Below are 17,421 nucleotides of genomic sequence, written 5' to 3' on the forward strand. Positions count from 1 at the left end.
TCAAGTATTCTTGACTCCTGGTCCAATGTTGTGCCATCTAGCTGCCTAAGTAAGTCCCCGAAGGTCTCAGAAGTAGTGAGTGAAAGAGTTAGGATTAGAAGTCAAGATCTCTGATTCCAGTTCCAGTACTCTGAGTCTGGCCCCAAGCCTAACCTTTAGCCCAATGCTGTACTGGTACATTTTTGGAATTCTTTTCCCTTAATTTCAACTCCATATTATCAGAGACCAGAGAGTATCATAACAAGAACAAGCTCCAGGCTGGGTACTAATTATCCACCTCTATCTTCATTAATGAGTTTTCCTGATATAAAGTGAGTTCTGAGTCACAGCAGGTACATTAGACACTTAGATACATTTTCAATGCAATGTACAGGACTGTAGCTGTGTGACTCATATTAGTGCCAATGGAAGCCTTGCCCCTGAATTCTCATGCAAAATACTAACATCTTAGCCTTGGGCTTAAAGGAAAAATATCATAGCGTTTGCCAATTATAGGCCTTCTGCATATAATACACAGCATACCCTTTCACTGCCTTGGAACCTGTATGGAGTTTTTTAAAAAAACCACATGAGGTATTCACCTTACACCACAATAGCTTTTTCTTGGATTAATGTAGTAGCTTCCCAATTCATTTTCCTACTTTCAGTCTTTCACTTTTCCAACCCATCCTCCATGCAGATGTGAAACTGATATTCCTAAAACATAGCTTAGAAGGTGTCACTCTGCTAATCAAAAGCCTTCAATGGATACCCATTGCCATTAGGCTTAAATACAACCTCCTCAGTCTAACATTTTAAGCCCTTCACAATTTGTCTCAATCCCACTGCCCACCTTTGAGGTCTTATACCAAATTACTTTAACAATATCATCCAATGACCGTTTTCTGAATGCTTGCTTTGAGTAAATCACTATACTATGTGCTGGGGACCCAAAGAGGATATAGAAAATAGCCTGCACCCTCATGGAGTTTAATATCTTCTGGGGAGTACAGCATGGAAACAGACAGGTATATCCATGACCATGATAACTTGAAGCACCAGGGAGTACTAATAAGTGAAGGTGTTAGGAAAATCCTCTGATATGAATTAGCACCCGTGTTGGGTCTTTAAGAAAGCTAGGTATTCTAAGAGCTAAGGTATTCTGAAGAGGGAGGGCATTTCAGCCACGGGGGACAAACTGTGCAAAGACCCAGAGATAGGAGTTGAATGCTGAGTTTGAGGAACTTCCCTTCCTGAGCTCTCCATTCCAGTAAGACTAGTTGCTAATTGTTCTCTGTATTTGACCTTCCATCTCTTTCCTTTATGCCTTTGCAAAGTGTTCAGTCAATCAACTGTAGAACTTTTGTTTCCCACAAAGCACACTCCTCTCTCCAGTTTTTACTGCTCTGTCTCCTTTTCAATTACTTTATATTACTTCAATTATTTTATATTACATGTTATATTCCTCATTCCCTCATACCTCCTCCCCCTAATTCCCAACAATTCCCAATAGAATATAAACTTCTTGAGGGCAAGGACCATTTCTCTTTCTTCCTTCTCTTTTCACTCTTTTTCCTTCCTTCCTTCCTTCCTTCCTTCCTTCCTTCCTTCCTTCCTTCCTTCCTTCCTTCCTTCCTTCCTTCCTTCCTTCCTTCCTTCCTTCCTTCTTTGCTTCCTTCTTTACTCCCTTCCATTTTTCCTTTTTTTATCTCTCTTCAGACTATCTACATCTTATACATAGTAGGTACTTAATAAATATTTGTTGAATTGAACTATAATTGAATACCTTAATGCTTCAACATTCAATGCTTTCGCCCGTCATGTAACATGTTTCTTCCATGAAAGTCTTTCTTTGATTAAGAGGTAGTGTCATCATTGCTAGAGTGATAGGCTTGAAGTCAGGAAGACAAGGTCAAATCCCATCTCTGGTATTTATTATGTAAGCATGGGCAAGTAATTTAACCCTTGTGTGCCTCAATTTTCCCATCTGTAAAATGGAGGGTTCTACATTACAGCACCACTGTAAGATAATGTATGTCAATTATGTTGAAAACTTTTAACATACTATCTATACTATATGTTATTTATTATGATGATGATATGTCATCATAATATGGAGGCAACTCTAGTTTCTCCAAGGTCTTCTCCAAGAAGCTTTTCTTCTCAGTAGAGCGTAGGCTCTGCCAGATCCTACCAAGGTAGAAAGGCTTTGAGCATAGTTGCAGGGTGATGAGGTAGAGGATGGAACCAAGATGGCAAAGGAAGTCAGCAATTTTGCTGAGCTCTCTCTCTATATAGCTTTGAAAAAGCAAATTAAAGCAAATTATGAGTGGGATAGCCAACAAAAAGTCACAGTAGGTCGTTTTTTTTTTTCCAGTCCAAGGTAGCTTAGAAGGACAGAAAGAAAGGTCTGTGGTCAATGGGGTGAGAGATGGCTCATCACTGACTGTGAACCTTGAAAGTGCAACAATTAGGGCAGTAGCATAATGCCCAGGGTTGGCAGGAAGACTGAACATCTAGTCAGAAAGATATTTTAATTAGACTCCTATACCAGCACTGGGAATAGGATTGGGCACCATTTGGCATCTCCATAGCTCAGTACCCAGTTCCAGGTTACAGTTTCAGGCTGGAGAAGTTGCTTACTGTTACAAAGAAGCAGGGACCGGCTTTGGTAAGGACAAGGAGGGCAATGACCAGACCAAACCCAAGATCATACCAGTTTGGAAACTCTGAAAATCTATAGGCCCACTGTAATGGGAATGTAAATTTTTAAGATCTTCCTTGCCCCTAGGCTAAAGTGCACCTGGAGCCTGGGATGGGAGGCTTGTTTTTCAGTAGATACTTCTTGATTGGCCAGTGGGTCAATAAGGTTGTTACATTCTCTGAGCCAGGAGAAGGCTACATGAGCCCTGATGTGTAGCTTTGTTTTGGGGCTCACTTTGAGAAGTGTTCTGTGATTTGATATGGATTCTGGGAAGCCGTTGTCCAGAGCCCCCCAGCTTTGAAAAACCCAGAAGTTGAAACCCAGATGTTGATTTGGTATGGATGTAATGGTTGGACAGTTTGGAAAGCTGTCTACTTGATCTGTTTCTGTCTTGATAATTCTGCCTGTATACTTTGAAGTTCAGGGTGCTGACCTTTTTCCCCTGAACGAGGTAAACAATATATGTTTGACTGATTAAAGTAGGCTTGTTAACCCATTTTGAGTTGCTTTCCTTTATCAAAGCAGATCCAAGAACCTGTGTTGGCAGCAAACCCTGAGGATGCTTGGAGTGCTTGCTGCTACACCCACAGACCTAAATATGAAAGCAGCAGGACATAAAAGTCTGAAACTTAGCTTAGTGACTCCCCTTGTCCCAGGGTTGAGCAGAAACCACCTCTAACATAAAACCCAAATTCAAGAAATGAGCTGGGAAAATAAGGAAACACCAACAGCAACAAAATAACCTGACCATAAAAAGCTACCATGGTGGCAGGGAAGATCAAGACACAAACTTAGACAAGGACAATGACAAGAAAACATCTATAAGCAAAGACTCAAAGGAAAAAAGTGTATAGATCCAGAGAAAAATTGCATGCCTATTATTTCTAGATCCACAAGGGGCAGAGGCCTGGAGCTGGAGTAGAAAGACATGAGTTCAAATATGGTCTCAGATACTCCCTAGCTGTGCGACCCTTGGCAAATCACTTTGCTTCCATATTTCTCAATTTAGTCAACTGTAAAAAGGGGATAATAATAGCACCCACCTCCTAAGGCTGTGGTGAGAAGAAAATGAGATAATATTTGTAAGGCACTTTGCAAACCTTGAAGTACTATATAAAGGTTAGCTATTGGTAACAAGGTAGTTTAGTGGATAGAATGCTAGACTTGAAATCAAGAAGACCAGCCTCAGATGCTTCCTAGATATGTTAACCTGGACAAGTCTGTTAGGCTATCTGCTTCAATTTCCTCAACTGTAAAATGTGGCTAATATAAGGGAATAACAAACGGGAAATTCCTTGTAGACATTAAAGTACTACAGGAAAATGATTATTATTTTATGATTACTATTACTGCCTTTGTCTAAGGACCAGCTTTGCTGAATCCAGAGGCTCAGCACCAGGTTGCCTACAGTGTGAGGAATTTTTCAGCTACATAACAGTTCTCAAAGTTGTGGAGAGGCTGCAACTGCTAGCAGGGGAGTTCCCACACCAAAGAAATCCCAGATTCTTGAATTACTTGAGTTCATAATATAGTTGCTATGACCTAAAGATAGCTAGTGGTGACACCTGTTTTCCATGAAATAAGGTTGGATATGTAAGGCCTTTTTCTCTGAAGCCAGTTGGCACTTCCCAGGCAATATGACTACAATCTGAGCAACTAAAATAATCTCTTTTCTCTGTTTATATTACCATTAGAGAATCACCAAATTTAAGAGTTGCAAGCAATCTCAGGGGCTACCTAGTCTAACCCCTACATGAAATGAATCCCCATCAGAACATACCCAGAAAGGAGTTAGTCTGTTTTCTGCTTCAAGACCTCCAAGAAGGGGAAACCTATCACCTCTCAAAAAAGCGGGTCAAACCTAAGTCTGCCTCTCTGCAGCTTATACCCATTGCTCCTGCTTCTGTCTCTTGGGCCAAGCAGAGTAAGGCTAATCCCTCTTCCATCTAACATCCCTTGAGATACCCGAAGCCAGTTATTTCATCCCCCACACCACCACTTTCCTGACTCCTTTTGTGTTTTTTTTTTTCCCATTAAAATTGTAAACTCCCCAAGGGCAGGGACTGTCTTTATATGAATTAGATCTCCAGTGCTTAGCATAGTGTCTAGCATATGGTAGTTGCTTGGATTGGATTGTAAGTAGAAGTGCTAGGATTTGAACTCATGCCTCTAAGTTTATTGCTTTTTTGTATCACACCATGAGACCATAGATTATAGTCCCTTGACACCCCATCCAGCAATTTTTTTCCCCTGGTCCCTGCTGACTCTCAGTTAAACAAGGACACAGTGTGGGCATGGCAACTGTACTCCTCAGCCTTGGAATTAGAATCACCCAATTTTGGAGTTGGAAAAAGACCTGAGGGAAGAACAGAAAAGAAACAGGATCTCATTTTCCAGGGCTTGTCTTGCAAACATAAAGCACTTGTTAGAAACCTTTTTCAGATGTTGACACTGGGCCAGATTTACCACCACATTTGGTCCTTCAGAGAGGGTGGTGCTCCCTTCACCAGTCCATTGACCTCCAGCTGCATAAAGTTTATTATATAGTCTCTTGATGAAGGAAAGTCAAAGGGCTGTCTCTTAATTTATTCCAAGCATTGCTTTATTTTGGGCTATTTTTGCACTTGATCCCAAATGAGAAAGAAGAGGCTGGAAGGAAGAATAAATGCATTTTTTATGAAGGACTGGAGCTGGTCCTCAGTTGGCATCATTGACTTACATAGAATTCTGTGGGTTGGTAAAACATGGGGAAAAAAGATTCTTCCTTTATTAAGTTGCCATGAATTGTAAAGCAGAGCTGTAAATAACTGTTCTTTTTTGGGGGTAGGGGGAAGGGGTCTTGGACTTGTGATTTCTTTTATGTGGAAACTGTCTCAGCCATTGCCAAATAGCAACTCATCTGCAGCTTGAGATTGTAGAGGCAGCTTGCCTGATTCCTGAGAGGCTGAAGGGATCTGAGCCTCAGAGACGTGGAGCAGGAAAGGACATTTATTATGACTTCTTTTACAAGGAGCAAGTGAAGATTCTGAGAGGTTAGATAACTCATTGGGGGACACACAGTAAGGTACACGAGAATCCAGGGCTTACTAACCCAAAGCCAACCTTCCAGTCACTGCTTCAATGCTAACTGTGTAAGAAGCTTCCATGATCCTGATCTTTAGAGAATACTTTGAGGCTTAAAAATCATGTTACAGAAAAGTAATAGCAGTCATTGCAATTATACTCTGAATCAATTTTACAGGGATCTGAATAGAATCTCAGAGTTGAAGGGAGTTTAGAAGTCATCCACTCCAACCTATACCTGACTAAGAATTACTTTTACATTTCCAAAATTAGTCATTCAAGAGTTTTCCTATGGTCCTCCAATGAGGAGGAACATCATCTATTCCAAGATATCCCATTATGTTTTAGGATAATAAGAAGGAAGGAGGAAAAAAGGAGGGAATGAAGGAACAAAGGAAGGGAGGAAGAGAAGGAAGAAGGGAAGAGAAGGAAGAAAGGAAGGAAGGAAAGATTGAAAGAAAGGAGTGGGGAAGGAGGGAGGAGGAAGGAAAGAAGGAAAAGGAAGGAAAGAAGGAAGGAAAAGGAAGGAATGAAAAAAGGAAAGAAGAATAGAAAGAAAGAGGAGGGGAGGAAAGACTCAAATAGAGCAAGTCTAATCCTTTTTCATCATTTGCATTTTTAAAGATAACTACCTCCTAAGTTTTCTTTAGGTTAACTGCCCTTATGGCATTCAACCAATCCTTATGTGACATGAACTTGAGGCCCTTCACCATAATGGTCTGCCTCCTTTGGTTACTCTCCAGCTAGTCATTGTTTGTCCTGAAATGTCATGCTCAGAACTGAACACAGAAGGTGGACTGCAATACGCCAGTCACTGCCTTATTCCTGGATTCTGTGTTTTCTTAATGAAGCCTAAGATTTCATTAACTTTCTCCACTGCCATCTCATACCAATGACTCAAAATGGCTCTACCCTTACCTCTGGTAAACCAGTAGAATCACATGGTGGGGGTGTTAATGCTGTGGGTACCATTTTTGTTTCTGTGAGTATAAGGATACATTTCCAAGTTAAGTACATCTCAACTGTTCACTAGGTGAGAACAAGAACTTGAAACTTCCTTAGTTGTGAGAGAAAGTGTTTGGATGGGCTGAGAGACCGAACCATACCCCCTGGCCTGTATAAAGTCAGGGAACTAGTCATAATTCAACCAACCAATCAATAAACATTTATTAAATGCCTACTATGTGCCAGGCACCTTACTAAGTGCAGAGAATACAAAAAGAGGCAAAAGGCAGTTCTTGCCCTCAAGGGGTTTACAATCTAATGGGGAATACAATGCACAAATAAATATAAACAAAACAAACTATAGGTAAGGTAACTAGAAAAACAATTTCATAGGGAAGGCACTAGAATTAAGAGAATTAAAGTACTTGGGGATTCAATAGAATGTCAAGCTGAGAGAGCATTTTATTCAAACCCCTGAGAAGGAACCATTTGTGGGAAAGAAGAGCACCTCATTCTTCCTCACTCTTGACCAGAGGGGAACTTTAGGAACTTCAGAAGTCAAGAGGATTTGGGACTTTGAGGGGCCAAGTACCCAACTTCTAGGCACTCAATATACCAGTGTGAGCAGGAGTTTGGGCAAAGACCCCTAGATTTTATATGTACTATACAATGGCTCCTGAAACAACCAAGTCAGAAAAGTAAAATTTTCGGTATTAAACTAGAAAGTGAAGATTATTGTAAAGTATTTTTTTAAGAGCAAAGAGACATAAGACATTCAAATAGAAGTAATACACCAACAACAGAAGTTTCTTCCCCCTTCTTTTAGTTCTATTTTTTTTTTAGTGCCTAATAGTCAATGCCTGAATCATTTTAATGGCAGTATAATCAAAATTGTAGGAAATGAACCCTATGGGAGCTAAAGGTCTATCCGGTCAATGAACAAAGATGTTGACATGACTGTTGTTTTCTACAGGGACCAGAGAAATATCAACCTACCTTAATTACATCTTCATCTGATGATCTACACTCCACAGATTCCAGAAGATCTGTCACGGTGCCATCTTCCTCCACAGAGACCACCTTTACAGGCACGGCAACTGTCTTCCCAGTGAGAATGGCGGTGTTCAAGATTTCTGATTCCTGGAAGATGAAACAGAGCCCTGGGTTTTACATTCCTTCTCTGAATGACCTTTCCCCTGAAATGTACTAATTCCCTCTTCTTGTTCCTCCCTGCAAATGGAATCTAATTTGCATTAGTTCCTGGAAAGCCTGGCACTGTCTCAGCAGAGGGGGTTAATGTGACAGGTACAGACATTTTTAGCTGTAATTACTCAAATTCCCAATAAGGAACTCCAAGAACACTATAGAAGAAAAGTGTCCACACAAGGGAGCAAAGAAAAGAATGGCCCTAGATTAGTTCAACATAATACAAGACCATGGACAGAGCCAAGGCAAGGGAAGGTATTTCTGCATAGGCAGCAATATATGAAGTAGTCTACAAAGCTCATATTGTTTCTGGGCCATGAGAAATGTCCTCTCCCCTGAAAAATCTGCATAGGCACTAATCTTATTGATGCCGGATCCTCTCATATATCTGAATGAAGGAGGGGTTATGGTGAATTGGCTGTAATCAATCACCCAAACCAGATTGTGAAAGTGGGACCAGGTCTATTTCTTCTTCTGGAACTTGGACTCCAGCCCTCCTTTCCATGCTAGAGTAGGGTCCCATGGCAGGGACCATCTTTCTACTCTAATAATAGTAGCTAGAACAGTTAACTACATAATAGAGAACCAACCCAGACCTGGGTTTGAATCCAGTTTCTGACCCAAGTTAACTATTTGATCATATCATTTAGATCATTGAAATGTTCACTGCCCCAAGCAATGCTCTAAGGCTCTAAATTGTAGAGCTGGTGCTGATCAGAATTCCTCCAGGAGATTTTCGCAAGAGGAATGCCAAATATGGATAAAACCAAAAGTCAGGACCCCCCCCCATATACCCCACAACAAACCAAATGAAATGAATGAATATCTGATGAAAAATCATGGGTACTCTTCTCTAGAGATAGCAAGTCAACAAATATTCATTAAGCAACTACTATGTGCCAGATACTTTGCTAAGTGCTGGAGATACAAAGACAGGTAAAACTATGGCCCTCAAGTAGCTCACATTTTCACAAATAAGTCAACATGCAAATACATATATAACTGCACATGACATGTATGTCTGTATATATAAATCTATACAGATACATGTGTATATGTGATATTACATATATGACACGATAGGTTGTACACATTATATTACATATGATAGATTATCTATTATATCACAGAATATATCGTGCCACATCATTATATATATGATATGTGATCTGATATGATGTGATATGGTATGATATGATATGATATGATATGATATGATATGATATGATATGATGATATATGTATAAATGGAAGCCAATCTAAAAAAAAGCATTAGGGGAGAGGACCAGAATCAAGAACAATATCTTACAGAAGGTGGGCCCTTCTGCCTCTTCCTTCTTTGAGTTGATCTGAGTCTTGAGCTGGCACCTGAAGGGAATCAGGGAAGCCAGAGGCATGGAGGACTAGGGAGAACATTGCAGGAATGGGAGACAGCTAACACAATGGAATGAATAATTTTCACCATTACAGTTCAGATGAACAGTGCTGGGTTGGATTTGAACATAGCTTTCATTAACTTTTCTAGATCTGATTAATACTGTGTGGGGACTGGGGGTTAGGGTGATCCCTAAACATAGACCAAGAGTGACACCATGGCCATCCCCATTCTGATAATGGTGACTTACAAGGAGAGAATATGAGACCCAGCATGGATGGCTCCATCCTTCCCCTAGCACTCACTCCCCTGATTGTTATCAATAATTATATGACTGGTCTATCCAAGAATACAACAGCAACTTTCCCATTTGTTTACTATCCTTATGCTCAGAAGGCAGGGTAATGGATAGTGCTGGACTTGGAAATTTTTGGATCATACTCTTGAGCAGGAAGCAACTTGAGAGGCCATCTATTCCAACCCTTTCATTTTACACTTAATGAATCCTGAGTCTCAGGGGGGTTAATGACTCACACATCAGAGGATGGATTTGAACTCAAATCCTATCACTCAAAGATTCATACATCTAAAGCTGGAAAGCACCTTTAAGGTCATCTAGTAAACCCTTCTCAAATTACACATGAGGAAAATCAGGCCTATGGAGGTTAAGTGACTTGCCCAAGGTCACATATAGAATAAGCATAAGAAATGGATTTGAACGCAGAACCTAGAGGAGTCAGAGAAGTCCATTGTACAACACTGCCCCTGGGTTTAAATCCCTCCTCAGACACTTACTAGTGTCATTAACCTCTATGAGCCTTGGCTTCCCCATCTCTAAAAATATATAATAATCACTTTTACCTCACAGGACTATGAGGAGAATAAACTGTGAAGGAACTTTTTAAAACTTAATGCACAACATAAATTCAAGCTGTTATTAAATATCCCAGCAGTAGTGCCAGTCCAAACATTTGCCAGTTCATTCAGTTGTTTCTGTAGCCCTAGAGCAAGGAAAAATCTCTTGTGGAAACATGGTGCCATCTTCCATGTAAGCTCAAGATTTTCTTCTTTTCCTCTACTGGAATAACAAATAAGCTATGAATAAGCTTTTGAAAAGTCTTTTTTTTTTGAGTTCACAGAGATTCCAAAGGCCTCCTGGGTCCCCACCAGTTATTCACCTCCTCTTTAGTAAATGGTTCCTGCTCTGGGTTCTGAGCCTGACCTCACTTGAGTTTGGGGAAAAGAAACAAAGTGTAAGAAAGAAACAGTTGCCTTTGGGCAGGGCAAGGAGAGACATGACTCTCCCTTATCCAAAGGGCAGGGATCAGAAAGAGCTTGTCACACAATTGAACAGAAAGATTCCAGCCCCAATCCTAAATCCCTAAGTCACTTACAAATACAGGCATATTCTCCTTTCATTGTACTCCATAGATATTGTGTGTTTCGTTGTTTTGTTTTGTTTTACAAATTGAAGGTGTGTGGCAACTCTACATCTTGGAAGTCAATCAGTGCCATTTTTCTAACTGCTATGCTTACATTGTGTCTCTATGTCACATTTTGGTCATTCTTGCAATATGTCAAACTTTTTCATGATCATTATATGTGATCTGTGATCAGGGATCTTTGATATTAATATTGTAATTGGGGTGTGCCACAATCCACAACCATATAAGACAACAAACTTAATTGATAAAATTGCATGTTCTGGCTGCTCCAGCAATGGGTCATTCCCCCATCTCTCTCCCTCTCCTCCTATTCCCTAAGACACAATAAGATTGAAATTAAGTCAATAAATAACCCTACAATGGCCTCCAAGTGTTCAAATGAAAAGAAGAGTCAGAGTCAATCCATATGGCAAACTTCATTGCTGACTTACTTTAGGAAATTGCCACAGCCTCCCCAACCTCCAGCAACCACCACCTTGATCAGGCAGCTGCCATCAACATCAAGGCAAAACACTCCACCAAAAAAAAAAGCCTTGTGTGATAGTAATGGAATATAAAGATCCCCCTGTATTGGCTTGGTTTTTAAATTGATTGTGTTAAAACCCAGAGCTTGTTAATCCCACCTGTGGGATGGACTTGTTGACTTGAAAAGAGAGACATGAACTGGGAGGAGCTGGTGATGTAGATTTGGAGAGACACAAGAGAGAGGCAGAAGAACTTTTTGGAAGCAGCACCCTCGTGGAGGCAGAGAGAGACTGAGAGGATTGCTGGGGGCTACTTTGAATCGCCCTGGACTTTTGAGACCTGTCCCTGTAGCTGCCAAGGACTGAGGAGACATGGCTGTTTTGCTGGTACTTTGTCTGTCTGTTTTGATGTTGTTTTGCCAGATTTGTCCACTGGTGAAAGACAGTCCTGTTGAAGAAGTCCTGGAACCTGGCTGTTGGCTAAGAGCTCCTGAGACTGTCCTGCAGACAGAGAGTGAATACTGTCCACTGGTGAAGGACAGTGCTGTTGTTGCAGGGGTCTGGGAACCTTTCTGTTGGTTCAGAAGCCCTGAAGAAGGATTTTCTTGTTGTATGTTTACAGAAATCCTGGGAGAGGGTTTTGCTAATGTTTTCAGGGGTTCTAGGACTGTTCTGCAGACAGAGGATGAATTAATGAAGAGACTGGCAATGTATCTTGTGGCCTTGCTAAGCCTTGTCTCCCCAGGAACTAAGATTGCTGAGAACTTGCCTCGTGTCAAGATGAAGAAAAGACCTCCATTTGGGTATTAAGTGCTGTGCTTAAACTTGATGTAACTCTGGGGTAGATTCAATTGTGATCCAGGGGTGGGGAACTTTTGACCTTTTTGTGTTCTATGGTTGAACAAATGAATGTACTTTACTTATGTTTGGAAACTAATCTCCATTTGAGAAGAGGGGCTTTGTGATGGACTAAATGAAGGTACAGCCTAGGGGTGGAGAAGTATTTAGACCAGGGACTTTGTAATTGATTGGATGAATGTAAGGTCCTGGGGTGGGGTAGTCCTTGGAGATTATTTAATCACACTTAGTAAATGCTGTATTTTGAATGATGTCATATTTTGATTCCCTCTGTTCTTAATTTGACACTGAATGAAATGGAGAGCACCTATGCTGGTATTCTGAACCTTGGGAAGTTGCCTTTCCTTGGCATGACATTACACCTTGTTAAAGGCTCAAATGATGGTTAGTATTTTTTAGCCATAAAATATTTTTTCACTAAGATATGTACATTGTATTTTAGAGACATTATTAGCATACACTTAATAGACTACTGTGTAGTGTATGCATAACTTTTATATACACTGCGAAATAACAAAAAAAAAAAGAAAGAAACTCACACAGGTCACTTTATTGCAATATTGCCTTTATTGTGGTCTGCAAGAGAACCCACAAAGGTATGCCGGTAAAAGAAACCAATGAAGGAGCAGCAACCTGGCCTCATCACACAACAGGCATTTCTTGATGGACAGAAAAGGGAAGAATTTCTCAGCTCCCAGAATAAAAAGTCAAGAGTGCCCTTTAAATATTTGGAGGTTCCGGGAACATGAAGAAGAAGGGGACTGAGGAGGAATACTGACTGGCAGTGGAATGCCCATCTGGGCCAGGGGTATTCTTATGCTTGGAACAGAATTTTTCATTCTGTCAAGTGAGATCTGGTCGTGGATTGGGAAGGAAGTTTTCAGATTTTATTGTTCTGCCTTTTGCCTCCTCCAGGGTCCCTAACATTGCAAAGGCTCAGGGATTCAGAGTGTCTCCTTCCCTTCAAAGGTATTGTTGCTTTTACCCAGATAAAGTTGCTATACTTTGTGGCTTTTATTTCCTTGCTTTCTCATTCACTTGCTTTTCAACCCCTTTGAAATCAGATGTCAGACGTCACCATTCCACTGAAACTGCACTCTCCAAGGTCTGATCTGTTCCTTGGTAATTTCAGTGGCCTTTTCTCCACTCTCATCTTTCTTGTCTTCTCTGCAGCTGCCAAAATTGTGTTCCTAAAGCAAGGGTCTGAGCACTCACTCCCTGCCTCATTATGATCCAATGATGCCTTTGACGTCAACAATCTATGAACTCTTCTGTTTGGCATTTAAAGCCCCAAACACACAAGCACACACACACACACACACACACAAATACCCCTTCACAATCTGGCTGTAATCCACTTTTCCAGCCTTATCACACATCATTCCTCTTATTGTACCATACTGTCTAAGTCTAACTGGCCTTCCTGCTGTTCCTCATTCAGGACATTCATGTTCTGTCTAGGTGCCTTTCCCCAGCTATGCCTCATGCTTGGAATGCACTCCCTATTCATCTCTATCCCTTAGAATGCTCTGTTTTCTTCTGATTAGCTCATACATTCCCTTTTATGTGAAATCTTTCTTGATTTCTGAGCTGTTTAGAACCTCCCCATAACAATACCCTGATATTGATTTTACAGGTATACATACACACATATCACATACATACATACATACATACACATACACTAGCTGTGTGACCCTGGGGGGATATGTATATATAAATTGACATATTCATGTGTGTTTGCATATACACATATGTATGTACATATGTGTATAAGCATATCATAACATATTTATAAATGTACACATGTCTATATATAGTTATATATTTATAGATATGCCTATCCGTTTATAGATGTACACAAACATTTGAATTCTGTGACTCAGTGTATATAGAGATACATAAATACACATATACACACAACTACACATCTGTACATATACATAGCTATCTATGCATTTATTTATATTATATGTGGACATCTATACATGTGTTTATATATACAGCTATCTATATGTGTATATGTGTGTATATATGTAAACATGCTTATAAATTTATATACATATATAAACCCTCTAGTTTAAATAGACTCAAGTTCTGTGATTCTGCACACATGTATCAATATACATACACATCTGTATGACATGTATATATGTAGTTATATATTATATAATCATATGAACACAAGTTACGTACAATATGTGAGCAAATGTGGACACACATATAGGCAGGACCTAAACGGCCACATGTGGCCTCAAGGCTGTAAGTTCCCCACCTCTGGTCTATAAAGAAGAGAGAGCAAAAGATTATCTGCAAATAGAAAATAAAAAAACAAATATTTATATTTTTGAAAATTTATTTATTTTTATTTTTCAAAATTTATTTCCACAAGATTTTGAGTTACAAATTTTCTCCCATCTTTTCCCTACCCTCCACCCCAAAATAGCAAAACTACTGAATACCCCTAAAAGGTAAATATTTTTAAAGCACCTATCATGTGCCAGGAACTGTGCTAAACATCAGGGATATGAAGATAAAGAGACTGAACTCAAGGAATGTGTCACAGAGGCAACATGGCATTTCCAGGCATGAAGCAGGAGAGCAGAAGGGAGACTTAGCTTCCCAACTGCAGTTCAGATGATACTCTCTGTACAGAAGTTTCCTCATCTTTGAAATCAGAGAATTGGAAGCAATACACTCTAAGGTTCCCTTCCAATTCTAAATCTATAATCCCATGACCTCAAGTTTGGGAAACAGCTGGTGGACCAGTGACTGGAACGTGAGCGATATGAAGGAACGTCAGATGGGCAAAGTTAAAGAATCCACCCCAAATGTTCACACAGACTGTGCCCGACCTGGTCTGATCAGCCACAGTCAGACACACTGAAACTTGACTCTAACATAGTGATGTCATTCTGGTTGTCTTTGGGAATGGACACCAATCAAGCAATACATATATGTGCATGTGCGCGTGTATATGTATGTGGATGTATCTCTCTCTGTCTTCCTCTGTCTCTCTCTTTCTCTCTCTTGTTGTTCAGTCATGTCCTGATCTTGTAGATTACCTAATTCTTCTCTAGCTCATTTTACAGATGAAGAAACTGACTTGCCCAAGGTCACACAGCTAGTAAGTGTCTGAGGCTGGATTTGAACTCAAAATGAGACTTCCTGACTCCAGACCCAGCACCTCTATGCACTATGGCACCACCTAGCTTCTCCATGTGTTTATATGTGTAGATATGTATATATGTGTATGAATATATATGAACACACATAAACACATACTCATGAATGAGAGTCCATTACTGAAAAACAAAACAAAACAAAACATGATATTGTGGCCTATGAATTCACTTAGAATTTTAGTACAAATTTTTCAAAATGATCCAGAAATCCTAGATGCTCAACTAAGAGAAAAAAAGAAATGAAAAAATACATATCACTGTTTTCTCCATTGGCTACTTTCTCTCCTTAAAATTAAAGTATTAGAAATATACGATTTGTGGCAGCCCTATTAAACATAGGGATAAGTGTATCATCGCACAGATATGACTGAGCCCCAGTTGAATATTACTTTTCTCTATAGGGGTACACAGACATCATTACTTGGGATCAGGGACCAGGCTTGGAAGAGGGTTACAGCTGAGCCAATCACCAGAGAGCAGTCCCATCAAATCCACTTCAAAGCAGATAAGCGGATTCACATCATTTATTTCGCTGTGAGGGAAAATGTGAGCAAAGGCCATTTGGGGAAAGGGGAGATCAAACTTTACTGGCAACTGAAGCTGGTTTTTAACTTGGGATTTATTCACAAAGGCAGCCATTTCCAATAAGGGGCCAGAGGCTAGCCCGAGGGTCCCTACTTAGACATTTGTAAGAATTTACAGAGAGGAAGCCTAGTGAAACAGGCAACAGGTCACATGGCCAGTGGCATGAAAGGTGAATGTGTCCCTAACATTTTATTATAAGATATCACTAGAACTCAAGAGTAACTTCTAACATATCATTTTAAGGATGATTGTCTTTAATTTGTTTAACTGTCAAATGGAATCCTGGGAGATGTCCGGGAGTAGAATTAACAAAAAAGAACACTAAGGTAGTATATACCCCAGAAGACAGAAGGCCAATTGTGAAGCTGGGAAGATCCAGGTTCAAATTCTGGCTCTGACACATATTAGTTGTGCAACTAAATCTAAATCACTTTTGCCCCTTTGTGTCCCAAGAAACTGTTCAACATGACTTTCTTAAACTGGGCTCCATGAACATAATTTTTTTCCTCTCAATAAAGTTGGTTTCTTTCATAATCCTAATTTTTTTAATTCATCAAATGATGTTATTGTGAGAAGGGGTCCATAGACTTTACTAGATTAACAAAGTTTCATCATACTGAAAAGGTTAAGAACTCTGGTTTAAAAAATTATAAATTATGGATCATTCAATCAACCAACAAGCATTTATTTTGTTAATTAAAATTAAGGCATTATTAATGCAGGGATTAAGGCACTAGGGTAGATGCTGGGGATACAGAGAGAAAAGTATGATGGTCCTTGCCACCTCTAACAATGAAGAGATTTTTTGCATGACAAGTTCCTTCAACTGATGGAATCTTAGTTCTGCACACACAATTCTCAAACCATTCCCACCCTGTCTCCTCCCTCCTTCCCCTCCCCACTCCCAAAGAGGAAACCCAGGAACATAAAGGAAATGAGAAAGCCAAGTGGTGTAATGGAAAGGACTCTGTTTTTGGAATCAAAGGGCCTGGGTTGCTACTTATGCAAATGATCTTAGGCAAGTGACTTAAGCTATGTGTCTCTCATTTTCCACACCTGTAAAACAAGGAGCTGGAATAGATGATATCTGTGATCCCCGATGGACTAAATGCTCTCTTTCAGCTCTAAGTACTATATAACTCATCTTTCCAGGGACAAGATTTCTTAATCCAGCACTTTCAGCTAAGGATTAATTTGGGCTTAGCCCTTCTTTCTCTCCCTCCTTCTTTGTCTGTCTTTGAGCCTCACACACACACGTATATGTTTATACACATTTATATAGGCATAGGTACACACAAACATATTTGTGCATGCATGCACATACATGTACATGTATACACATACATGTGTCTATATCTATGCATCTATGTCTGTCCATCTCTATCTGTCTGTGAGAGGTCAATGTGGCATAATTGATAAACAGCTGAGCAGGGACTAAGGAAGGCCTGGGTTCATTGTCAGGCCTCTGCCATATTGTGCTATGTGTTCTCAGGCAAGTGAGTTAACCTCTCAATGCCTCAGGAAACTCTATAAAATATAGAGCAGATACAGACCTGCATACACATATATGTGTGTATATATACAAATGCATGATATACACACACGTATTTAT

At 40.0% G+C, this 17,421-nt stretch overlaps 1 protein-coding gene across 1 annotated transcript in view; it reads right to left on the reverse strand.

The window, feature by feature from the left end:
- Positions 1-17,421, reverse strand: part of LOC138158147 (transmembrane protein 132D-like) — a 983,977-nt gene that overhangs the window by 142,123 nt on the left and 824,433 nt on the right. Inside the window, exon 5 of the mRNA XM_069084195.1 lies at positions 7,688-7,831. Coding sequence (XP_068940296.1) covers positions 7,688-7,831 — 144 coding nt within the window. The remainder of the gene's footprint in view (positions 1-7,687; positions 7,832-17,421) is intronic.

Source organism: Petaurus breviceps, unplaced genomic scaffold (genome assembly GCF_028583685.1).
Source record: "Petaurus breviceps papuanus isolate PSGF00001 unplaced genomic scaffold, PetGlider_PUasm1.0 101, whole genome shotgun sequence".
In the NCBI taxonomy this organism is placed as follows: domain Eukaryota; kingdom Metazoa; phylum Chordata; class Mammalia; order Diprotodontia; family Petauridae; genus Petaurus; species Petaurus breviceps.